This window comes from Oncorhynchus mykiss, chromosome 6 (assembly GCF_013265735.2).
Source record: "Oncorhynchus mykiss isolate Arlee chromosome 6, USDA_OmykA_1.1, whole genome shotgun sequence".
In the NCBI taxonomy this organism is placed as follows: domain Eukaryota; kingdom Metazoa; phylum Chordata; class Actinopteri; order Salmoniformes; family Salmonidae; genus Oncorhynchus; species Oncorhynchus mykiss.
The window spans coordinates 53,828,074-53,854,216 of record NC_048570.1 but is presented as its reverse complement, the minus strand read 5'-3'; the positions used below and the strand labels follow the sequence as shown (position 1 = coordinate 53,854,216).

Genomic DNA, 26,143 nt, shown 5'->3' with positions numbered 1-26,143 from the left:
CTTCCTCCAAACACAGCGAGTGCAGTTTAGACCAAAAAGCTCTATTTTTGTCTCATCAGACCACATGACCTTCTCCCATTCCTCCTCTGGATCATCCAGATGGTCATTGGCAAACTTCAGACGGGCCAGGACATGTGCTGGCTTGATTAGGGGGACCTTGCGTGCGCTGCAGGATTTTAATCCATGACGGCGTAGTGTGTTACTAATGGTTTTCTTTGAGACTGTGGTCCCAGCTCTCTTCAGGTCATTGACCAGGTCCTGCCGTGTAGTTCTGGGCTGATCCCTCACCTTCCTCATGATCATTGATGCCCCACGAGGTGAGATCTTGCATGGAGCCCCAGACCGAGGGTGATTGACCGTCATCTTGAACTTCTTCCATTTTCTAATAATTGCGCCAAAAGTTGTTGCCTTCTCACCAAGCTGCTTGCCTATTGTCCTGTAGCCCATCCCAGCCTTGTGCAGGTCTACAATTGTATCCCTGATGTCCGTACACCCTCTCTGGTCTTGGCCATTGTGGAGAGGTTGGAGTTTGTTTGATTGAGTGTGTGGACAGGTGTCTTTTATACAGGTAACGAGTTCAAACAGGCGCAGTTAATAAAGGCAATGAGTGGAGAACAGGAGGGATTTGCAATAAAATGCTAATTAATTACTTAAAAATCACACAGTGAATTTCTGGATTTTTGTTTTAGATTCCGTGTCTAACAGAACATCAATGCGAGCTGTGGCAAGAAGGTTTGCTGTGTCTGTCAGCGTAGTGTCCAGAGCATGGAGGCGCTACCAGGAGACAGGCCAGTACATCAGGAGACGTGGAGGAGGCCGTAGGAGGGCAACAACCCAGCAGTAGGACCGCTACCTCCGCCTTTGTGCAAGGAGGAGCAGGAGGAGCACTGCCAGAGTCCTGCAAAATGACCTCCAGCAGGCCACAAATGTGCATGTGTCTGCTCAAACGGTCAGAAACAGACTCCATGAGGGTGGTATGAGGGCCCGCCGTCCACAGGTGGGGGTTGTGCTTACAGCCCAACACAGTGCAGGACGTTTGGCATTTGCCAGAGAACACCAAGATTGGAAAATTCGACACTGGCGCCCTGTGCTCTTCACAGATGAAAGCAGGTTCATACTGAGCACATGTGACAGACGTGACAGAGTCTGGAGACGCCGTGGAGAACGTTCTGCTACCTGCTACATCCTCCAGCATGACCGGTTTGGCGGTGAGTCAGTCATGGTGTGGGGTGGCATTTCTTTGTGCTTGTGTGTGCTCGCCAGAGGTAGCCTGACTGCCATTAGGTACCGAGATGAGATCCTCAGACCCCTTGTGAGACCATATGCTGGTGCGGTTGGCCCTGGGTTCCTCCTAATGCAAGACAATGCTAGACCTCATGTGGCTGGAGTGTGTCAGTAGTTCCTGCAAGAGGAAGGTATTGATGCTATGGACTGGCCCACCTGTTCCCCAGACCTGAATCCAATTGAGCACATCTGGGACATAATGTCTCGCTCCATCCACCAACGCCACGTTGCACCACAGACTGTCCAGGAGTTGGCGGATGCTTTAGTCCAGGTCTGGGAGGAGATCCCTCAGGAGACCATCTGCCACCTCATCAGGAGCATGCCCAGGCGTTGTAGGGAGGTCATACAGGCACGTGGAGGCCACACACACTACTGAGCCCCATTTTGTCTCTCACTCTGAGAGCCCCCACCTCTGTGATCTTTCACGCTCATTTTTCAAAATAAAAGCCTGAAACTATGTCTAAAGACTGTTGACACCTTAGGGAAGCCAGAGAAAAAGTAATCTGGTTGATATCCCTTTAAATGGAAGATAGGCATGCAAAGGAACAGAAGGGTTTCAAAATAAGAGGCACTTCCTGATTGGACTTTCCTCAGGGTTTCGCCTGCAATATCAGTTCTGTTATACTCACAGACAATATTTTGACAGTTATGGAAACGTTAGAGTGTTTTCTATCCCAATCTGTCAATTATATGCATATTCTAGCATCTGGTCCTGAGAAATAGGCTGTTTACTTTGGGAACATTATTTTTCCAAACAAAAAAATAGTGCCCCCTAGCTACAAGAGGTTAACTTACTCCTGCAAATACCACCACCATCTGTGTTTGCTGAGCTACATCTCTCGCCCTCTTTCTGAAAAAGAAATTCCGTATGTCCATCTTCTATAAATTGGATGGAAAAAATACTAGGCTATCCAGCTTTGTTTTTTTCAGCAGATAGCTACAGTAGCTAATTGAGCGGACGTTGTCATTACCAACAGTGGCTAACATCGTGTTAGCCTTAAGTTAGCTAGCTTTATTAGCATTATTTTGCATATTTGGACAGTAATTGTCAGGTGGTGTACAGAGCTCCAGCTGTTGGATTCAGTGTCCCGTTATCTACTGTACTGTAATCAAAACCCTGCTCGTAAATTGTGCTAGGTAGCTAATCTTAGCAGCACTACTAGCTAGACTGGGTAGTCCCAAACATTAGTTAAGTAGCTTGATGTTATCGGTCAGTGCAGCTTTTGAGTCAACATGTTGAAATGTAAGTTACTCGAATCTGGCTTACTGTGAGGTCAATAACTCTGAATAATATAGTCTTGGGCTAACAAAATGTGCTATAGTAGTAGTGTCACGGCTGTTGAAGGAAGAGGACCAAGGTGCAGCGTGGTGAGCGTATATATTCCTTTATTTTAGAAAAGACGCTGAACAAAACAATAAACACTACAAAACAAACCGTGATGCTCAAGGCTACGTGCCATAAACAAAGTCAACTTCCCACAAAGACAGGTGGGAAAAGGGCTACCTAAGTGTGGTTTTCAATCAGAGACAACGATAGACAGCTGTCCCTGATTGAGAACCCTACCCGGCCAAAACATAGAAATACAAATAATAGAACACAGAACACCCACCCCAAATCACACCCTGACCAAACCAAATAGAGACATAAAAAAGATATCTAAGGATCTCTAAGGGCGTGACAAGTAGCAAGCTAACAAAGTTTACTTCCAGTTCCCCTTCTCATATTTGTGCTCCCTCAGAGAATGAACAGTCACCCAAGCGATTTCTTTGGACTAATCAAAAAATTACTTTTGGAAAACCACTTTACTCTGCCTCCTAAAGTGCCACTGTACACATAATTGCTGGTTTTAGCAGTACTAAAAAGTCAGGGCAGGCCAAGCCAGGGCCCATGATTGGAGTATTCATTGCGGTGTGTAATGCAGTGTCGCCTAGTTTGTTTTACACCATCCCAGCGGGGCAAAAGACTCCGGGCTGATACAAAATAGTTCGGGGCTCTAGTGACGTCAATGGTGTGTGTGTGTGTACGTGCGTGTGTGTCAGCGCTTGGCGGTAAGTGGCTGGGGATACTGTATTGATGAGAATTTTGGGGGGGTGCTCATGAGGATGTCGAGAAGCAGTGAAGTGGCAGATAGCTCAGTCCCATTGGGCTCCTCTCTCTCTGTCTCTCTTTGCTTGATCTGTGCATTCATCCTTTCTTTTCTCTGCACTTGTCCTCTGGCCTCTTGGCCCCTCTTGTCACTTTCTTCTGCTCCCACTCTTGCCTCATTGGTGTCTCTTTTAAACAGGTGTTATTTCTCAATCTCTTTCTCCTCTCTCGGCTCCCTTTGTCCATAGATACTGTATCTCCTGTGTGATTGTAATGACTCTCTCTCCCTCACTGTCATTGACTTCCACTGTTGTCTCGCCTCTCTTCCTTGACCTTCCTCTCTTATCGGCCCTCTCTCACATTTCTCTTTCCCCTATCTCCCCTCTGCCCTCTCCCTTTTTTTCTTTCCTCTCCTGTCCTCCCTCTTGCTGCTGTCTCCCCTCTTTTCTCTTATCTCTCCTCTGTTCCCTCTTTCCTCTCTCCCTCCTCTCCTCTCTTGCCTCGCTCTTCTCCTTTGTCACAGTTTGCCACCATTGAGACCATAGTGACGTCGGTGTCAGATGAGTTCCCCCAGTACCTGAGAAAGAACAAGCCTCTGTTCACACTCATCTGTTGTGCCTGTTTCTTCTTCCTGGGATTCCCTATGGTCACAGAGGTACAGAGCACCACGCACACAAACAAACACTCACACACACACAAACGCAGACATGCGGGAATTACACACACACGTACATACAGTGGGGAGAACAAGTATTTGATACACTGCCGATTTTGCAGGTTTTCCTACTTACAAAGCATGTAGATTTCTGTCATTTTTGTCATAGGTACACTTCAACTGTTGAGAGACGGAATCTAAATCAAAAATCCAGAAAATCACATTGTATGATTTTTAAGTAATTAATTTGCATGTTATTGCATGACATAAGTATTTGATCACCACCCAACCAGTAAGAATTCCGGCTCTCACAGTTTTTCTTTAAGAATCCCTCCTGTTCTCCACTCATTACCTGTATTAACTGCACCTGTTTGAACTCGTTACCTGTATAAAAGACACCTCTCCACACACTCAATCAGACAGACTCCAACCTCTCCACAATGGCCAAGACCAGAGAGGGTGTAAGGACATCAGGGATACAATTGTAGACCTGCACAAGGCTGGGATGGGCTACAGGACAAAAGGCAAGCAGCTTGGTGAGAAGGCAACAACTGTTGGCGCAATTATTAGAAAATGGAAGAAGTTCAAGATGACGGTCAATCACCCTCGGTCTGGGGCTCCATGCAAGATCTCACCTCGATGGTCATGAGGAATGTGAGGGATAACTCCAGAACTACACGGCAGGACCTGGTTAATGACCTGAAGAGAGCTGGGACCACAGTCTCAAAGAAAACCATTAGTAACACACTAAGCCGTCATGGATTAAAATCCTGCAGCAAGGTCCCACTGCTCAAGCCAGCGCATGTCCAGGCCCGTCTGAAGTTTGCCATTGACCATCTGGATGATCCAGAGGAGGAATGGGAGAAGGTCATGTGGTCTGATGAGACAAAAATAGAGCTTTTTGGTCTAAACTCCACTCGCCGTGTTTGGAGGAAGAAGAAGGATGAGTACAACCTCAAGAACACCATCCCAACCGTGAAGCATGGAGGTGGAAACATCATTCTTTGGGGATGCTTTTCTGCAAAGGGGACAGGACGACTGCAATGTATTGAGGGGAGGATGGATGGGTCCATGTATCGCAAGATCTTGGCCAACAACCTCCTTCCCTCAGTAAGAGCATTGAAGATGGGTCGTGGCTGGGTCTTCCAGCATGACAATGACCCGAAACACACAGCCAGGGCAACTAAGGAGTGGCTCCGTAAGAAGCATCTCAAGGTCCTGGAGTGGCCTAGCCAGTCTCCAGGCCTGAACCCAATAGAAAATCTTTGGAGGGAGCTGAAAGTCCGTATTGCCCAGCGACAGCCCCGAAACCTGAAGGATCTGGAGAAGGTCTGTATGGAGGAGTGGGCCACAATCCCTGCTGCAGTGTGTGCAAACCTGGTCAAGAACTACAGGAAACGTATGATCTCTGTAATTGCAAACAAACGTTTCTGTACCAATATTAAGTTCTGCTTTTCTGATGTATCAAATACTTATGTCAGGCAATAAAATGCTAATTAATTACTTAAAAATCATACAATGTAATTTTCTGGATTTTTGTTTTAGATTCCGTCTCTCACGGTTGAAGTGTACATATGATTAAAATTACAGACCTCTACATGTTTTGTAAGTAGGAAAACCTGCAAAATCTGCAGTGTATCAAATACTTGTTCTCCCCACTGTACATGCTAGCACACACACAAACGAGCATTCCCGAATGCGGGCACACGCACGCATAAAACGAAGATGTATTGATCACGTATGTCTTCACACCCCAGAGTTAATACTTGGTGGAGGCACCTTTGGCAACAAAGTTTGAATATTGCTGTCCATCAATGATTCCCAACCAAATGTATTGACTTTGAGCAATTTTTAGATTTCTGATATATGTTGCCCTAAGAGTTGGTGCAATCTTATTCAAAATTATTCACAGTTGTTATTGCTGCCAAAGCTGATACCACCAAGGGTGTGTGAAGACATACTCAATCAAGACATGTTTTTATTTTATTTTTATTAATTGAGAAGATTGTCTATAATTGTGAGAATTATAGAAAATGTGGAGCAGGTTGTGTAGCTAAATAAGTTGGAAAAAACATATATTTTAATTTTAGGGCAGTTGAAGATGAAAACTGCAAGGGGTGTGTAGACTTTCATTAGGCACTGTATGTGCAGCCACACACACACACACACATTGATTTATTTAACCTTTATTTAACTAACTAACTTATTTACAATGTGGCCTACCAAAAGGCTTCCTACGTGGACGGGGCTGGGATTAAAAATAAAAATATAGGACAAAACACACATCACGACAAGAGTTTACTGAAACATGCGTCCCAAATAGCACCCTATTCCCTATATAGTGCACTACTTTTTACCTGGGTGCCATTTTGTAGGGAATAGGGTGGCATTTCAGATGTAAGCCAGTGATGACACTGGCTATGCATCACTGGTTTACGTTGTGTGTGTGTATGTGTGTGTGTGTGTGTTTCTGTGTGTGTGTACGATTTTTGCGTTCCTGTGTGTTTAACAGAATGGGATGTACATGCTCCAGTTGGTAGACACATACGCTGCCTCTTACTCTCTGGTAATCATTGCCATCTGTGAGCTGATCGGAATCTCCTACTTCTATGGTGAGTAGTAGAATAAAAGTTACTTTTGACCTTTTGTTTACCTGGGGTGGCAGGGTAGCCTAGTGGTTAGAGCGTGTGACTAGTAACCGGAAGGTTGCGAGTTCAAACCCCCGAGCTGTCGTTCTGCCCCTGAACAGGCAGTTAACCCACTGTTCCTAGGCCGTCATTGAAAATAAGAATTTGTTCTTAACTGACTTGCCTAGTTAAATAAAGATAAAATAAAACCTGACTGTACTCTCTGATAGCTCCGAAGTTGCTCTTCGGCGCAGATCTAGGATCAGCTTACCCTCCCTAAATCCTAACTGTGGTCCTGTGTGGCTCAGTCGGTATAGCATGGCGCTTGCAACGCCAAGTGCTGTGGGTTTGATTCCTGCTGGGGCCACTCATACATAAAATTGATGCACTCATGACTAAGCCGCTTTGGATAAAAGCATCTGCTAAATGGCGTATACAATTATTAATATTATTATAAACATTACAAAAAATAATGCAAAACTGCATTGTCTCGGGGGCAAATTCATCCTACTCTTATCTCACTTTATCAAGTCAGAATCAGAAAAGCCTCATAGCCATTCAACATTGTCTTGGCTAAACAAAATAAACACAGAAAGCACAAGTACAGTCTGAAACAGGACTTCTAGTCTGTGGTGCTTAGGTTGTTAAACCTTGGTGGCTGTTTTCAAATCAAATCAGGGAGGTGTTAAACAATTAAAGTTGTAATGTATTTACCTGCAAATGAACACCTCTCTAGTCTCACAGATCTGTTACCTGTTTTTTGGTTACATGGTCTATGAAAAAACAAGATAATGAGTAGGTCTTGATCTGTTTTTTTTTGTGTTGAAAATATAGTGTTTTTATCAAAAATCCATTTCACATATAAAAGAAGACTTTAAAAAAAAACGAGTTTTGTCTGTGTAAATGGGCTATAAGAGGCTCCAGACCAGGTACCTAGATTGCCCTTAAGCACAGATCTAGGTTCAGCTTAGTCCTTAAATCCTTGTCCTTACTGTTGTGATTAAAAACACCAAACAGACCTTAGATCAGTGTCTAGGGGCAACTTTATCCCTCTCCGACAGGGGGCTTGAGCACTTCTCATTCTGACCACTAGATGTCTGTGTTACCATTCTAATGGACCAATGATCAGGTCAATTGGTAAACTCTGGTTTACCACCCCAAAATATCCCTGTACAACATCTATTTGCACCTCTACCGGATGGAAACTACAAGTGTAATGCCTGCGCTCAATACAATGGCACTTACAAATGTAGATCCTTCAAACACCCCCAAACAGGGAAACCGATCCCAATCCACATGCTCCACTAAGGCAGTTATTTATCTCATAATTTGTCCCTGTGGTAAAAATTATGTGGGTGAAGCAAAGCGTAAATTAAAAGTACGAATCTCGGAGCATCGTAGCACCATTAGGTGCAAAAACACGACTTACCCAGTTGTGGCCCACTTTTTGGAAGCGAACTACTCGATTTCGTCACTACATGATATCGGCATCGAACATGTCACGGGTGAGCTCAACAATTTATTGTTAAAATGAGAGGCTGCCTGGATATTTAATTAAAGACCCTTTCTCGCTTCGGTCTCAACGTAGACTTTGATCTGAAGCCATTTTTTTGTGATTATTGTGATTTTCTTTTGTAGGCCTATGTAGCCAAATTGTATCTATCATTGTATGCTATCCGTTCATGCTTTTGTATGTTCTTCTCATATCTGAGAATTAACCATTGATAACAGGCCACACCCAGCCATGATTACAGACACCTGTGTGTGTTCTCTGACACTTTAAAAACTAGTGACCCGCAGTGTTTGTCATTATACCCTGATGAAGACAGCTTGTCTGTTGAAACGTTGTTTATTAGGTTATTAGGTTATTCAATTATTGCATCTGAGCTCCTAGAGTGTGCGGCTCTCCTTTTCTTTTTCAAGTGCTCTACTCCGCTAGCCAGCAGCTCGCCTAAACAGGCGTTTTTTTCTTTTCCAGGTCTGAAGTAGACCTGTGAGTATATGGAACATACTGTACTCCAAATCGTCACAGCATCAGCAGAGGTGGTTCCAGTGAAATTATTGTGTGGCTTGTGACTCATCTCTTGCTAAATTTGTCGGTCAATACGCTGACAACAATTGTGACAATCGTCAAGCCACATTTTTTTGAAGGATAATAAATGCCCTGGGTTCTCCCTGGGAATGGATGTGCCTTGTAGGGGGCCAGTGTGGAGCACTCTTGTCTGTAGCTCTGGTTGAATCTGGTTCACTCTCTGTGTGCGTCCCAAATGATACCCTATTCCCTACATAGTGCATTACTTTTGACCAGAAGCGTATACAGATATGGAATAGGGTTCCATTTTGGATGGATGTTTTTTTTCTGTCAGGTTGTCTCTACTCCCCTCACCTGAGCAGTCGATTTGACTGACTCTCCCTCTTTCTGTCTTTATTCCCCTCTTCCTAGGCCTGCAGAGGTTCTGCGAGGACATTGAAATGATGATTGGCTTCCAACCAAACCGCTTCTGGAGAATCTGCTGGGCCTTTGTGACTCCTACCATTCTGACTGTACGTGTGTGTCTGAACTATACGGAATGGGGATTAGATATTCACAGGCACGCTAGCATGCACACTCACTCACATAGAGACACAGATGCATGCACACACACACACACACACATAATGTGTTTCCCCTTTCACTGCAGCCTTTTCAAATTTAGGGGCCAACATCGATTTGCAGCAGCGAGTGTTTACCAAGAAAGGGAAGAAAGCAAAAATTGCTTTCCCCGACTGAAACAGAAATTGTTTTCCTCACTTTTCACCGTTATAACACAGGTTGTTTGTGCTATTTGAAATGCAGCACTCATATAGCCTACATAATGTTGTCATAACTGTGACATAACATATGCAATGGAGGCTGGTGACTTGAAAAGTGTAGGAGGAAGGGAGATGACAAAGCGTGTTTGAAAAATTGTCAAAGACAAATTATTTTAACCTAAAATGTTTAATAAAAACATTTACAGTAAAATATTATGGGTAATGGAAATGAGGGCTACTTACACAGTGTTGGGAAGGGATCACAGCAGTGATTGAATGAGGGTATGAGGCATGAGTTGAGATGTTCAGAGGCTTGACTTCAGTGCAGGACAGAGGTTGAAGTGTTCAGAGACTTCAGTACAGAACAGGCTGATCATTTATGCATATTGGAGAAGAGCTCAACTCTTCCACTGAGGGCAGGACAGGATTTGACAGGGAAGAAATAAACAATAACACAACACATTTAAGCAAGCAGTTCAATTATTGATGTACAGTATATGTGTAATAATACAATTGTGTTAGTTGCTGGTCTACTATGGTATTTATCCAAACATGAGGTCTACTTACACAGTGTTGGGATGGGATCACAGCAGAGATTGAATGAGTCCAAAAAAAACTGGGGGCCGGAGTTTTTCCTTATCTGGTGACCTAACCAGTTAAAACTCCTGACCCTATAGAGTAAGACAGTGATGAATCACTGTTAAGGTTTTGAAAAACTGTAAAAACTCCCGGCCCTGGCGAGGATTAAAACCCTGTCAAACTGCAGGAACCTTGCACTTGTTCATATGAATTATTTTTAGACTAGACTAAACGATGGGGTTTCCTCTACACAGAGACAGCTGATGGACAATAGAACTCACAGGCCTGAGCTTGCTTTATGCTTGTTTGTATCCTGTAGGCCCAATTAAAAATGTACTCACAGCCTGTGTCATCGCTATTGTGATAATTAATTAATTCTAGTTAATACTGTTGTATTGAAAAGGTCTCGGCACCTCATTAAAAATGGTCTAGTTTTTTATCCCATACAGCATGTCAAATCACAAATGTTTAGGTGTAGCTTAGGCTATATGTAAAGAGTTTTTGCTTGCGTCTATCGGGAGTTAAGGTGTGCTATCACATTTGCTAAATAAATACCAGAGGAAAGTGGAAAACACTTGAGCGTGAGTTGTAATCTCACTTTTAATGGATGATGCGATGGAAGCTCATTCAGAATTGATTTTGACATCCCAGAGAAGACAGTAGAAACTTCCATATGCTCAACAAATAAAGCATCGTAATGTGCAATTACCTCTGCAAACTCCCTGTAGTTGCCCTTTTTACCGGAACTTTCCCTCTCATCGTGCCCCTAAGTAAAAGCCAACTCTTGTATGCCCAAAAATGCAGTACTATCAATAAGCTAATTGAGAACATCCCTGTTTTTTCTTACCTTCTCGTTGTGTTGCGCAGTTTGAATATGCAGAGCTTGAATCTGATTTGTCGACAAAAAAATCACTACATTGTCATTAGCAATTCCAGCAGAGAAAACTGCACTCTGGTAGCTAGCTAGCTACTTGCCATTGAAGTTAGCAAGGCAAATTTAAATAAATGACTCTAACGCAACACAAAAATAACGATCTAACACCAAGAAAACAATATATAATATACCGCCTCCATCTCCTGTAGTTTGAAGAAACTACTTTGAATTGAATAATATCTAGGGATGGGCATCCTTGCCTTTTAAGGTGATTCGTTACGTATCTAAATGCACGAACGATACCTTTTAGTTTGAAGAGATTCGATTGTATTAGAGGAATGAATCAATGCGATTGATTCGCTCTCTGCAGCCGATATGAGTAAGACCTTTAAACAGGTCAAGCTTTCATAGCGACGTCACTTTTTGATCCTTCGATGTCGACTCTTCCTATCATTGTGAAGCAGAATTCACCAAGCGTTGGATTGTTCACCCACTAATAGGGAATGTGAGCTGGGATTAGACCGTCGTGAGACAGGTTAGTTCACAAGGCCGCATGGCCAGACGGATTACCAGGACGTGTACTGTGAGTATGCGCTGACCAACTGGCAAGTGTCTTCCCTGACATTTTCAACCTCTCCCTGTCCGAGTCTGTAATACCAACATGTTTTAAGCAGACCACCATAGTCCCTGTGCCTAAGAACACTAAGGCAACCTTCCTAAATGACTACTGACCCATAGCACTCACATCTGTAGCCATGGAGTGCTTTGAAAGGCTGGTCATGGCTCACATCAACACCATTATCCCAGAAACCCTAGGCCCACTTCAATTTGCATACTGCGCTAACAGATCAACAGATGATGCAATCTCTATTGCACTCCACACTGCCTTTCCCACCTGGATAAAAGGAACACCTACGCGAGAATGCTATTCGTTGACTACAGCTCAGCGTTCAACACCTATAGTGCCCTCAAAGCTCGTCAATAAGCTAAGGACTAAAAACCTCCTTATGCAACTGGATCCTGGACTTCCTGAAGGGTGGCCCCCAGCTGGTAAGGGTAGGTAACAACACATCCGCCTCGCTGATCCTCAACACGTGGGCCCCTCAGGGTTTGTGCTTAGTCCCCTCCTGTATTCCCTGTTCACTCATGACCACATGGCGAGGCACGACTCCAACACCATCATTAAGTCTGGGCCACTCAAGGACATTCAGAGACTTGTCCTGAAGCCACTCCTGCGTTGTCTTGGCTGTGTGCTTAAGGTCGTTGTCCTGTTGGAAGGTGAACCTTTGCTCCGTTCATCTTTCCCTCGATCCGGATTAGTCTCCCAGTCCCTGCCGCTGAAAAACATCCCCACAGCATGATGCTGTTACCACCATGCTTCACCGTAGGGATGGTTGTCACGAATCCTGCCGAAGATGGTGCCTCTTCCTGTTCGGGCGGCGGTCGTCGTCGCCGGCCTACTAGCTGCTACCGATCCCCTTTTCTGTTTCATTTAGTGTTGTCTGATTAGTTGCACCTGTTTCTTGTTTATGTTTTGGTTTTGGGCTATTTAAACCCAATAGGCCCGCTGGCTTTTGTGCGGGCTTGTTTTTCTGTATTTGGTGTGTGTTATTTTGTGGATTTTACTTTCCCGAACCGTTTCGTCCTGTTGGGTGTGCTATTTACAGATTGGCTGTGTAAAGGTACAGTGAAGTGTTGGCTTTGGGGATGACTAGTAACATATGCCTGCTGGAGTGCGTGCTATGGGTGGGTGTTGCTATGGTGACCAGTGAGCTGAGATAAGGTGGGGCTTTACCTACTAAATGTTTATAGACGACCTGTGGGTTTGGTGACGAATATGTAGCGAGGGCCAGCCAACGAAAGAATACAGGTCGCAGTGGTGGGTAGTATATGGGGCTTTGGTAACAAAACGGATGGCACTGTGATAGACTACATCCAGTTTGCTGAGTAGTGTTGGAGGCTATTTTGTAAATGACATCGCCGAAGTCAAGGATTGGTAGGATAGTCAGTTTTACGAGGGTATGTTGGGCAGCATGAATGAAGGAGGCTTTGTTGTGAAATAGGAAGCCGATTCTAGATTTAATTTTGTATTGGAGAGGCTTAATGTGAGTCTGGAAGGAGAGTTTACAGTCTAACCAGACACCTAGGGATTTGTAATTGTCCACGTATTATAAGTCGGAACCGTCCAGAGTAGTGAAGCTTGTCGGGCGGGTGGGTGCAGTCAGCAATCATTTGACGGGCATGCATTTAGTTTTAATAGCATTTAAAAGCAGTTGGAGGCCACGGAAGGAGTGTTGTATGGCATTGAAGCTCGTTTGGAGGTTTGTTAACACAGTGTCCAAAGAAGGGCCAGATGTATACAGAATTGGGTCATCTGCGTAGAGGTGGATTAGAGAATCACCAGCAGCAAGAGCAACATCATTGATATATACAGAGAAAGAGTTGGCCCGAGAATTGAACCCTGTGGCACCCCCATAGAGACTGACAGATGGCCGGACAACAGGCCCTCCGATTTGACACACTGAACTCTATCTGAGAAGTAGTTGGTGAACCAGTCGAGGCAGTCGTTTGAGAAACCAAGGCTATTGAGTCTGCCATTAAGAATGCAGTGATTGACAGAGCCGAAAACCTTGGCCAGGTCGATGAAGACGGCTGCACAGTACTGTCTTTTATCGATGGCGGTTATGAAGTCGTTTGGACCTTGAGCGTGGCTGAGGTGCACCCATAACCAGCTCGGAAACGGTCAGTGATCTGTTTGTTAACTTGGCTGCCAAAGATTTTAGAGAGGCAGGGCAGGATGGATATGGGTCTATAACAGTTTGGGTCTAGAGTGTCTCCCCCTTTAAAGAAAGGGATGACTGCGGCAGCTTTCCAATCTTTGGGGATCTCAAACGATATGAAAGAGAATGAACAGACTAGTAATAGGGGTTGCAACAATTTCGGCTGATAGTTTTAGAAGGAGAGGGTCCAGATTGTCTGGCCCTGCTGATTTGAAGGGATCCAGATTTTGCAGCTCTTTCAGAACATCAGCTGTCTGTATTTGGGGGGGGGGGGGGGGGATCTTGGCCAAGTAGCTGCAGGGGGTGCTGAGCTGTTTGTCGGGGTAGGGGTATCCAGGTGATAAGCATGGACAGCCAATAGAAAAGTGATTATTGATACAATCGATTATCGTAGATTTATCGGTGGTGGCAGTGTTTCCTAGCCTCAGTGCAGTGGGCAGCTGGGAGGAGGTGCTCTTATTCTCCATGGACATTAGTGTCGCATAACCTTTTGGAATTAGTGCTACAGGATGCAAATTTCTGGTTGAAAAAGCTAGCCTTAGCTTTCCTTACTGACTGAGTAAATTGGTTCCTGACTTCCCTGAAAGTCTGCTAATGCAGAACGCCACAGAATGTTTTTGTGCTGGTCAAGGGCAGTCTGTGGTGAACCATGGGCTATATCTGTTCTTAGTTCTACATTTTTGGAATGGGGCATGCTTAATTAAGAATGCGAGGAATTTCCTTTTAAAACACAACCAGGCATCCTCTACTGACAGGATTTTGGTCAATATCCTTCCAGAATACCTGGGCCAGGTTGATTCGATAGACCTGCTCATTGAAGTGTTTTAGGGAGCGTTTGACAGTGATGAGGGGTGGTCGTTTGACCGCGGACCCATTACGCACACAGGCAATGAGGCAGTGATCGCTGAGATCCTGGTGAAGACAGCAGAGTTGCATTTAGAGGGCAAGTTGGTCAGGATGATATCTAAGAGGGTGCCCATGGTTACGGATTTAGGGTTGTACCTGGTAGGTTCCTTGATCATTTTAGGTCAGTTTAGGTCATGTCCAGGGCACAGCTGGGGGCTGAAGGGGATCTATAACAAGTGGTAACGGTGAAAGACATGTTTCTGGAAAGGTGGATTTTTAAAAGTAGAAGCTCAAATTGTTTGGGCACAGACCTGGATAGTATGACAGAACTCTGCAGGCTATCTCTGCAGTAGATTGCAACTCCGCCCCCTTTGACAGTTCTATCTTGTCGGAAGATGTTTTAGTTAGGGATGGAAATTTCAGGATTTTTGGTGGCCTTCCTAAGCCATGAATCAGACATGGTTAGGACATCAGGGTTGGCGGAGTGTGCTAAAGCGGTGAATAAAAAAAACTTAAGGAGGAGGCGCCTAATGTTAACATGCATGAAACAGTGGAGGTAAACATAGGCATTGAGTGATGATAAGAGAGGTTTTGTCTCTAGAGGCACCAGTTAAGCCAGGTGAGGTCACTGCATGTGTGGGGGGTTGAACAAAAGGGCTATCTAAGGCATATTGGGCAGAGCTGGGGGCTCTACAGTGAAATAAGACAATCACTAACCAAAACAGCAATAGACAAGGCATATTGACAATAGGGAGAGGCATGTGTAGCCGAGTGATCAAAGGGTCCAATGAGTAGCACTAGATTAATCGGGGAACCAATTCAGTAGTCGCTACTACGCTAGCTGGAGACATGGCAATTCAGACAGCTAGTGGGCCGGGGCTTGCAGATGGGCCTCTGGCGATGTCGCAACGGAAGAGCCTGTTGAAACCACCTCGGACAGTTACGTCGACAGAACAGTCGTGATGGGTCGGCTCCGTGTCGGCAGTAAAGGGTCCAGGTCAATTGGCAAAAGAGTTATTGTAGCCCAAGAACTGGCTGGTGGACGTCCTTGGCTAGCCGCTCCAGGCTAACTGGTGCTTGCTTCTTGACAGAGACCTATCCTGGAGTAGCCACTCGGATAGCAGCTAGCTAGCTGTGATTATCCGGTGTAAAGGTTCAGTGCTTGCGGTAGGAATCCAGAGAAGTGGTAGAGAAAAAGCAGTCCGATATGCTCTGGGTTGATATCGCGCTGTGCAGACTGGCAGGAATTCACCGGGCTGAGGCTGGCTGATGTCCGAGTTAAAGGTGAGGACCGCTAGCAGTGGCTAACTGACTACTAGCTAGTAGCTAGTTAGCTGAATAGCTCCTATGGGGGTTCCAGTTCTAAAGTATAAAAATAGCAGATCCGTACCACATTGGGTGAGGCGGGTTGCAGGAGAGTATATTCAGTCCGTAAGGTGGAAAGTGAGATTAAAATATATACGGAATATATACGAAGAAAACGATATATACACGGGACAGGACGGGACAAGACAAAACACACGTCCGACTGCTATGCCATCTTGGAATAATATGAATCTTGGTTTCATCAGACCAGAGAATCTTGTTTCTCATGGTCTGAGAGGTTTTTAGATGCCTTTTGGCAAACTCCAAGTGGGCTGTCATGTGCCTTTTACCGAGGAGTGGCATCCGTCTGGCCACTCTACCATAAAGGCCTTATTGGTGGAGTGCTGCAGTGATTGTTGTCCTTCTGGAAGGTTCTCCCATCTCCACAGAGGAACTCTGGAGCTCTGTCAGAGTGACCATCGCGTTCTAGGTCAGCTACCTGACCAATGCCCTTCTCCCCCTATTGCTCCGTTTGCCGTGGCGGCCAGCTCTAGGAAGAGTCTGAGTGATTCCAAACTTCTTCCATTTAAGATTGATGGAGGCCACTGTGTTCTTGGGGACCGTCAATGCTGCAGACGTTTTTTGGTGGTCAATGGAAACAGGATGCACCTGAGCTCAATTTCGAGTCTCATAGCAAATGTTCTGAATACTTACAGTGGCAAGAAAAGGTATGTGAACCATTTGAAATTACCTGGATTTCTGCATAAATTGGTCATCAAATTTCATCTGATCTTCATCTAAGTCACAAAATAAGCCAAACATAGTGTGCTGAAACAAATAACTCACACATTATTGTATTTTTCTTGTCTATATTGAATACACAATTTAAACATTCACAGTGTAGGTTGGAAAAAGTATGTGAATCCCTAGGCTAATGACTTCTCCAAAAGCTAATTGGAGTCAGCTAACCTGGAGTCCAATCAATGAGATGAGATTGGAGATGTTGGTTATAGCTGCCTTGCCTTATAAAAAACACTAACAGAATGTGAGTTTGCTATTCACAAGAAGCATTGCCTGATGTGAACCATGCCTCGAACCAAAATGATCTCAGAAGACCGAAGATTAAGAATTGTTGACTTGCATAAAGCAGGAAAGGTTTACAGTATCTCTAAAAGCCTTGATGTTCATTAGTCCAAGGTAAGACAAATTGTCTATAAATGGAGAAAGTTCAGCAGTGTTGATACTCTCCCTAGGAGTGGCCATCCTGCAAAGATGACTACAAGAGCACACTGCAGAATGCTCAATGAGGTTAAGAACAATCAGTGTGAGCTGAAGAATGTCAGCTAAAGAATTACAGAATTCTCTGGAACATGGTAACATCTCTGTTGACAAGTCTACGATTCGTAAAACACTTTAAAAAAATGTTATTCATGGGAGGACACCACGGAAGAAGCCCCTGCTGTCCAAAAAAACCCATTGCTGCACGTCTGAAGTTTGCAAAAGTGCACCTGGATGTTCCACAGCGCTACTGGCAAAATATTCGGTGGACAAATTAAACTACAGTTGAGTTGTTTGGAAGGAACACACAACACTATGTGTGGAGAAAAAAAGGCACACCACACCAACATCAAAACTATGGTGGAGGGAGCATCATGGTTTGGGACTACTTTGATGTCTCAGGGCCTGGATAGCTCACTATCATCTACGGAAAAATGAATTCCCAAGTTTATCAAGACATTTTGCAGGAGAATGTATGGCTATCTGTCCGCCAATGGAAGCTCAACTGAAGTTGGGTGACGCAACAGGACAATGACCCAAAACATTGAAGTAAATCAACAATGGCTTCAACAGAAGAAAATACGCCTTCTGGAGTGGCCCAGTCAGAGTCCTGACCTCAACCCGATTGAGATGCTGTGGCATGACCTCAAGAGAGCAGTTCACACCAGACATCCCAAGAATATTGCTGAACTGAAACAGTTTTGTGAAGAGTAAGAGGTCCAAAATTCCTCCTGACCATTGTGCAGGTCTGATCCGCAACTACAGAAAACAGCCTTGTCTAGTTTGGTTGCTGCCAAAGAAGGGTCAACCAGTCATTGAATCCAAGGGTTCACATACTTTTCCCACCCTGCACTGTGAATATTTACACGGTGTGTTCAATAAAGACATTAAAACGGATAATTGTTTGTGTTATTAGTTTAAGCAGACTGTGTTTGTCTATTGTTGTGACCTAGATGAAGATCAGATCAAATTGTATGACCAATTTATGCAGAAATCCAGGTATTTCCAAAGGGTTCACAAACTTTTTCTTGCCACTGTATGTAAATAAGGTATTTCTGTTTTTGTATGTTTAATACATTTGGAAAAATGTATAAAAACTTGTTTTTGCTTTGTCATTAATTGGTATTGTGTGTAGATTGTTGAGGGAAAAAAGGAATTTAATATATCCTAGAATGCTGTAATGTAACAAAATGTGGACAAAGTTAAGGGGTCTGGACACTTTTTGAATGCACAGTATGTATATTCATTGGCAATGTCATAGCACATTTTTAAAGATAAATATTGATTAGATATTAGCTAAAACTCTTTTAATCTGGTAAAATGACAAGAAGGTGATGGTGATTTCAGATCAAAAGTGGTCTGATAGTGGGGCGGTAGATGCCCACTAGTCTCCCTTATGGCTCAGCTCAGGTGACTACATATACAGTACTGTACCATAGACATAGTTTTGGATTTCACCCCCGTCACGAAATCAATTTATTTAGACCATTTGGACGTGCTCCTCCTCCCATTTCGACCATGCAGTGCTGCTCACGAAAAAGTGATTCCTTTCCTCAATTCCTGTCCTTATAAAAATGAAAAACTGGTTGTTTAAAGCAAAACTAACAAACTATTGCTGATGGTGAACCTGAACAATCAAATTAAAATCTAATGTAAGCCCCCGATCGGCAGGTAGGCTTTAGCCAGATGAGTTAGGCTACTTTTATTCCGGTAAAACACAATTTTCAAGCGCTGTCAAATTACATTGGTTGTCACTCAACTTTTAAAGCCTTATATTGCACAAGGCATTTCACAAGCATTTGAATGCTGAAGATCAGAAATAGGCCTCCTACCTCTCATTGGTCAACATGAACTTGACTAGAGGTTCTTCGGCATGATTAATTACTTAGTTTTCACAAAAGATGAGAGGTATTTTTTTGGAAGTTAGGAAGAAAAAAATATGAGCAAGCTATGTTTGTGAATCAACATTTGAATTGATTTTCTGACCCATGTATGCTAAATTTTTTAGTTTTTTTTGTTTTGAATTTTACCCCTTTTTCTCCCCAATTTCATGGTATCCAATTGTTTAGTAGCTACTATCTTGTCTCATCGCTACAACTCCCGTACGGGCTCAGGAGAGACGAAGGTTGAAAGTCATGTGTCCTCAAATACACAACCCAACCAAGCCAATGCTTCTTAACACAGCGCCATCCAGCGCCATCCAACCAGGAAGCCAGCTGTACCAATGTGTCGGAGGAAACACCGTGCCCCTGGCAACCTTGGTTAGCACGCACTGCGCCCGACCCGCCACAGGAGTTGCTGGTGCACGATGAGACAAGGATTTCCCTACCGGCCAAACCCTCCCTAACCCGGACGACGCTAGGCCAATTGTGCATCGCCCCACGGACCTCCTGGTCGCGGCCGGTTACGACAGAGCCTGGGCGCAAACCCAGAGTCTCTGGTGGCACAGCTGGCGCTGCAGTACAGCGCCCTTGCATGCTACATTTTGATCGGTTTGGGTTCCTGTGTACCACTCATATCTTAAACATTTGAACTGGGGCCGATGCATATTGGTGAATCGCTCAGCCAGGTCAGCCGTGGCTGTTGCGGATAGGCAGAAGCATCTGCCTCGGATTCCGAAGGTTGCAAGTTCGAATTTAGTGATATGAAGTTGTTTTTGAGATTTTTGTTTTAAGCCTTATCCCAGAGTTAATGCCTAACCTTAAGAGTTTGGAGTTAATGGCTAAACTTAACCTTAAACACTTTGAAATTTGAAGTTTGCAACAACCTCGAAATTTGTCGTTTGAGAAACATGGATGAACGTTAAATTCTGACGTGAGACTGTAAGAGGCAGTGGAATCGCTACATCCCTAATAATATCCTACAAAGGCTCCTCCTCTTCCTTCTTCTTTCTCCTCTCCTCCCCTTTCCCTCCTTCGCCCCTTACCCTCATCATCTTACCCTCCTGGTCCTTCCTTTTTTAAAATCTCTTAATCCTCTTCTTCCGGTTTTTGATCATCCTAATCTTCCACCTCCTCCTTTACTTCCTCGTCTCCCCCTCATCTCACCCATTCTCTCTCTTCTGTCCTCCGCCTCCTCTCCTCTCCTCTCCTAATCCTCATCTCTTCTCCCTTTTCTCCTCTCTCCCTGCAGGGTATCCTGGGGCTGAGTCTGTACCAGTGGAAGGTGATGACCTATGAGGACTACACCTACCCCACCTGGTCCATGGTGATGGGCTGGCTGATGGTGTTGTGTTCTGTCATCTGGATCCCAATCATGTTTGTCATCAAAATGCACTTGGCCCCAGGCAGCTTTACAGAGGTATGTATGGGACACAATACCACACACACATGTTTGTAAGCCTGTTTGTATGTCCCATAAATACATTTCAGATCTGCTCCTTTTTCTTAGTCACCCATTGAAATGTCCTGGGGTAAGGAATGTTTTTTGGACTGTAAAAATGTTTGTGTTTTTAGCACATGTAAGCAACATTTACATTTGTCTATAGCATACAGAAGTTAGTTTTTTGGTATTTAATACATGTCCCGGTTTGATATTGCCTGTGCTGTTGACAGTCCGTAACTCTGAGGGTCAGATCTTTGAGGTTCTACTGTAGTATTGTTGTATATAGAAATAATCCAAACAATAACCAACAATCCACACAAATTGTGACTTTGAACTTCCTGTCACTGTGAGTTACTGGAACACAGTATGTCTGATTTTTTAAAAATGTAACCAGGCAAGTCAGTTAAGATATAATTTCTCATTTAAAATGACGGCCTATGAACAGTGGATTAATTGCCTTGTTCGGGGGCAGAACAACACATTTTTACCTTGTCAGCTCGGGGATTCGATCAAGCAACCTTTCGTTTACTGGCCCTACACTCTAACCCCTAGGCTACCTGCCTATGTGAGCATGACTGTTGGAAGTATAAGGTAAGCACTGAGCTCCGTAGTTACAGTGCATTCGGAAAATAACCAGACCCATTACGTTTTTCCACATTTTGTTAAGTTACAGCCTTATTTTAAAATGGTTTAAATTACAAGAAATCTCCTAAATCTACACACCATACACCATAATGACAAAGCAAAAATTCAAATTGTAATTTTTGCAAATGTATTTAAAAAAACAAACAAACAGAAATGATTTATTTACATAAGTTTTCAGACCCTTTGCTATGAGACTCGAAATTGAGCTTAGGTGCATCCTGTTTCCAATGATCACCCTTGAGATGTTTCTCAACTTGATTTGGAGTCCACCTGTGGTAAATTCAATTGATTGGACATGATTTGGAAAGGTACACACCTGTCTATGTAAGGCCTAGTTAAATAAAGGTTAAAACCTGTTATGGCAATGGCCCCTCAGGGAACTCCACCCCCCCCCCCCCCCCCCCCCCCGTTCAGCTGAGCGCAGGGAAAATATTATTTCGAAATATTTAACTTTCACACATTAACAAGTCCAATACCTCAAATTAAAGATAAACATCTTGTTCATCTACCCATCATGTCAGATTTTTTAAATGTTTTACAGCGAAAACACAGCATATATTTATGTTAGACCACCACCAAATCAAAGGAAAAACGCAGCCATTTTTTTCCAGCCAAAGATAAAATCACAAAAGCAGGATTAGAGATAAAATGAATCACTAACCTTTGAAAATCCTCATCAGACGACACTCATGAAATGTTACACAAGACATTTATGTTTTGTTCGATAATATGCATATTTATATCCTCAAATCTCGGTTTACATTGACGCCATGTTCAGAAATTCCTCCAAAATATCCGGAGGAATTATAGAAAGCTACGCCAGATAACAGAAATACTCATCATAAACTTTGACTAAAGATACAAGTTCTACATATAATTAAATATACACTGGTTCTTAATGCAACCACTATGTCAGATTTTTTTTTTACGTTACGGAAAAAGCCTAACATTGCAATAATCTGAGATGGCGCTCAGTATTTCTCCGCCATGTTGGAGTCAACAGAAACACGAAATTACAACATAAATATTCCCTTACCTTTGATGATCTTTCATCAGAATGTAGTGCAAGGAGTCCTAGTTCCACAATAAATCGTTGTTTTGTTCCATAATGTCCAATACTAGTGTCCAAGTAGCTGCATTTGCTATCACGTTCAGCTCACGTGCCCAAAAACTGACTGATGGTCCAAGATAACTCGCACGTAAACTTCCAAAAGATATATTCCAGGTCGAATAAACTGGTCAAACTAAGTAGAGAATCAATCTTCAGGATGTTATTATCATATATATCCAATAACGTTCCAACCGGATCATACGTTTTCATCTGGAGCCAAATGGAACAGCGGCAGCACCCACAGAGAAATGCGCCACAGGAAAATGGCATTCTGTCGGGACACTGACTATTTCCCCTCCCATTAGGTCAAAGTTCACAGCAAATGCTCCATTCCACGTTCTACTGAATGAGGACATCTAGTGGAAGGCGTAGGAAGTGCTTCCAGATCCATATCTTATTGGGAAAGGAGGGGGCGATGACATCAAAGTTGTCCCAACTTTCAGAATTGTACTTCTTGTTTGGAAGATTGCCTGCCCTATGAGTTCTGTTATACTCACAGACATAATTCAAACAGTTTTAGAAACTTCAGAGTGTTTTCTATCCAATAGTAATAATAATTTACATATATTAGCAATCTAGGACAGAGTAGGATGCAGTTCACTATGGGCAGGCAATTCATCCAAAGTGAAAATACTGCCCCCTAACCACAACAAGTTATTAAATAAAAAAATAAAAAATAATATATGGCCCATTTGGAGTTTGCCAAATGGCACCTAAATGAGTCTCAGACCATGAGAAACAAGATTCTCTCGTCTGATGAAACCAAGATTGAACTCTTTGGCCTGAATGCCAAGTGTCACATCTGGAGGAAACCTGGCACCAGTGCTACGGTGAAGCATGGTGGTGGCAACATCATGCTGTGGGGATGTTTTTCTGTGGCAGGGACTGGGTGACTTGTCAGGATTGAGGGAAAGATGAAAGGAGAAAAGTACAGAGAGTCCCTTGATGAAAACCTGCTCCAGAGCACTCAGGACCTCCGACTGGGGCGAAGGTTCATCTTCCAATGGGGAAGGGTGGATATCTAGTCAGTTGTACAACTGAATGCATTCAACTGAAATGCATTCAATCCCTCTGAATCAGAGGTGCGGGGGCCTGCCTTAGTCGACATCCACGTCACACAGGACAACGACCCGAAGCACACAGCCAAGACAACACAGGAGTGGCTTCAGGACAAGTCTCTGAATGTCCTTGAGTGTCCAGCCGGAGCCCGGACTTGAACCCGATTAAACATCTTTGGAGAGACCTGAAAATAGCTGTTTAGCGATGCTCCCCATCCAACCTGACAGAGCTTGAGAGGATCTGCAGAGAAGAATGGGAGACACTCCCCAAATACAGGTGTGCCAAGCTTGTAGCGTCATACCCAAAAAGATTTGAGGCTGTAATCGCTGCCAAAGGCGCTTCAACAAGGTACAGAGTAACGGGTCTGAGTCCTTATGTAAATGTGACATTTCAGTTTTAGTTTTATTGGTTTGTGCAAAAATGTATAAAAACCTGTTTTTGCTTTGTCATTATGGGGTATTGTATGGGGGGGAAAAAAACTACAAATGAATCCATTTTAGAATAAAGCTGTAACATAACAAAATGTGGAAAAAGTCAAAGGGTCTTAATTAATAATTTGCGAATACACTGTATGTTCTCCCCCTGTGAACTAAGTGCTATCACGTCAAACATACAAGCACAATGAGCTCTTTAGTACAACATATGACAGAGTTATCAGGGCTGATATTTCACTTTACTAGAAAATGGATCTCTGACATCAAACACTTCTGTGTGTCCCAAATAGCACCCTATTCCCTATATGGTGCAGTGCTTTTGACCAGAGCCCTATGGGCAGTAAAGTGAAATATCAGCCTTGGTCCTCTGATAACTGGCGCCGGATCGGCACAGAAAACACAGATAAGTAGCAGTCCCCCACGCTGTGCTTGTTGAAGTCCCCTACATCACACATTAAACAGTGTTTGAGATTTGTATGCGTGCGTGTGTATGCAACTGTACTTACATACAGGAAGTTTTGGCATAATTGCCTTAGTCAAAGCCTTAAGATAGTTACAGTGTCTGGCTAAATTATTATTGAGCACATATGCTGTATATGCAATCAATATTTACTACAAAAGGTTTGATGTGAATTTCAAAGTTACAGACATTTCAGTGTTACGAACGACTGCCATTCCTGACATTTTCATATCTCTCAGGACAGTCCTACTGTCATCTATTGTACCCAACTCTCCCCTTGGCCTTCTGCAACTCAAATTGATTGATACTATTCTATTCTATTTTAACACAACTGTGTGACTCCCCCCCCCCCCCCCCCCCCCCACACTCCTCCACAGCGTCTGAAGCTGGTGTGTTCCCCTCAGCCCGATTGGGGTCCCTTCCTGGCCAAGCACAGAGGGGAGCGCTACAAGAACATGATGGACCCCCATGGATCCAACTCCCTGGGCCTCAAACTGCCCCCCAAAGATTTCCAGCTGGGCGCCTACCAGTAGCAGCCTCCACTACAACCACCACCGCCACTTCAGCAGGGGCACCAGGGGAGAGAGAGAGCAGCAGCCTACCACTGCCCTCTCCCACACCTGTTCCTTCTCTTTTTTCCTGTTCTCCACTCTACTTCATCTCTCCTGTTTCCTTCCTCTTTCCCATCAATGTGGGTGAGAGAAAAGCAAGCCAACACATCGTTACCACTTTTTTTCCTGGTTCTCCCGTTCACCTCCCTTGCTCCCTTCTACACTCTATAGCAAAGTGGGGCTGCCCTCCTCTCCAACATTGCTTTCTCTGGCAGGCACCCATGCTATACCCTGCCCTCTCTCTCCCTAACCCCTGACCTGAGAATGGTCTGTCCTCTGCCTCCTGCCCATGTACAGCCATTACGCCAGAACCCTTTCTTACTGAGGGGATCTCTATTCCAAGAGAAAAATGTACCGTGTCACAATATTGCAATGGCAATATTCGACTGCTCATGACAAAAAAATCTAATCAAATTTAATTTGTCACATGCTTCGTTAACAACAGGTGAAGACTAACAGTGAAATGCTTACTTACGGGTCCTTTTCCAACAATGAAGAGTTAAAGATACATTTAAAAAATAAAATAGTGACAGAAGGAATAGATACACAGGGATTAACGAATAACAATAATGAGTCAAAATAACATGGTACTGGTACTCCCTGTATATAGCCGAGTCGATGTGCAGGGGTACGAGGTAATTGAGGTAGATTTGTATATATAGGTAAGGGTAAAGTGGCTGTGTGTGTGTGTGTGTGTGTGTGTGTGTGTGTGTGTGTGTGTGTGTGTGTGTGTGTGTGTGTGTGTGTGTGTGTGTGTGTGTGTGTGTGTGTGTGTGTGTGTGTGTGTGTGTGTGTGTGTGTGTGTGTGTGTGTGTGTGTGTGTGCGTGCGTGCGTGCGTGCGTGCGTGCGTGTGTGTGTGTTGGGGTGCCAGTGTAAGTATGTGTGAGTGTGTGGGTAGAGTCCAGTGTGTGCTCATAGAGTCAGTACAAGAGAGTTAGTGCAAAAAAAGGGGCAATGCAGGTAGTTCGGGTAGCCATTTGATTTACAGTGCCTTGCGAAAGTATTCGGCCCCCTTGAACTTTGCGACCTTTTGCCACATTTCAGGCTTCAAACATAAAGATATAAAACTGTAATTTTTTGTGAAGAATCAACAACAAGTGGGACACAATCATGAAGTGGAACGACATTTATTGGATATTTCAAACTTCTTTAACAAATCAAAAACTGAAAAATTGGGCGTGCAAAATTATTCAGCCCCTTTACTTTCAGTGCAGCAAACTCTCTCCAGAAGTTCAGTGAGGTTCTCTGAATGATCCAATGTTGACCTAAATGACTAATGAGGATAAATACAATCCACCTGTGTGTAATCAAGTCTCCGTATAAATGCACCTGCACTGTGATAGTCTCAGAGGTCCGTTAAAAGCGCAGAGAGCATCATGAAGAACAATGAA

At 43.8% G+C, this 26,143-nt stretch overlaps 1 protein-coding gene across 2 annotated transcripts in view; it reads left to right on the top strand.

Moving 5' to 3' along the window:
• LOC110526924 (sodium- and chloride-dependent glycine transporter 2-like) overlaps positions 1 to 25,436 on the top strand; it is a 59,842-nt gene extending 34,406 nt beyond the window's left edge. The window contains exons 12-16 of one of the 2 annotated variants that reach the window (XM_036980430.1): positions 3,894 to 4,025; positions 6,538 to 6,637; positions 9,096 to 9,196; positions 20,240 to 20,407; positions 24,518 to 25,436. In XM_036980430.1, the coding sequence (XP_036836325.1) occupies positions 3,894 to 4,025; positions 6,538 to 6,637; positions 9,096 to 9,196; positions 20,240 to 20,407; positions 24,518 to 24,673 (657 nt within the window). In that variant the 3' untranslated portion in view covers positions 24,674 to 25,436. The remainder of the gene's footprint in view (positions 1 to 3,893; positions 4,026 to 6,537; positions 6,638 to 9,095; positions 9,197 to 20,239; positions 20,408 to 24,517) is intronic. The other variant, XM_036980431.1, reaches the window with a different exon arrangement.
• Positions 25,437 to 26,143: the final 707 nt, after the last annotated feature.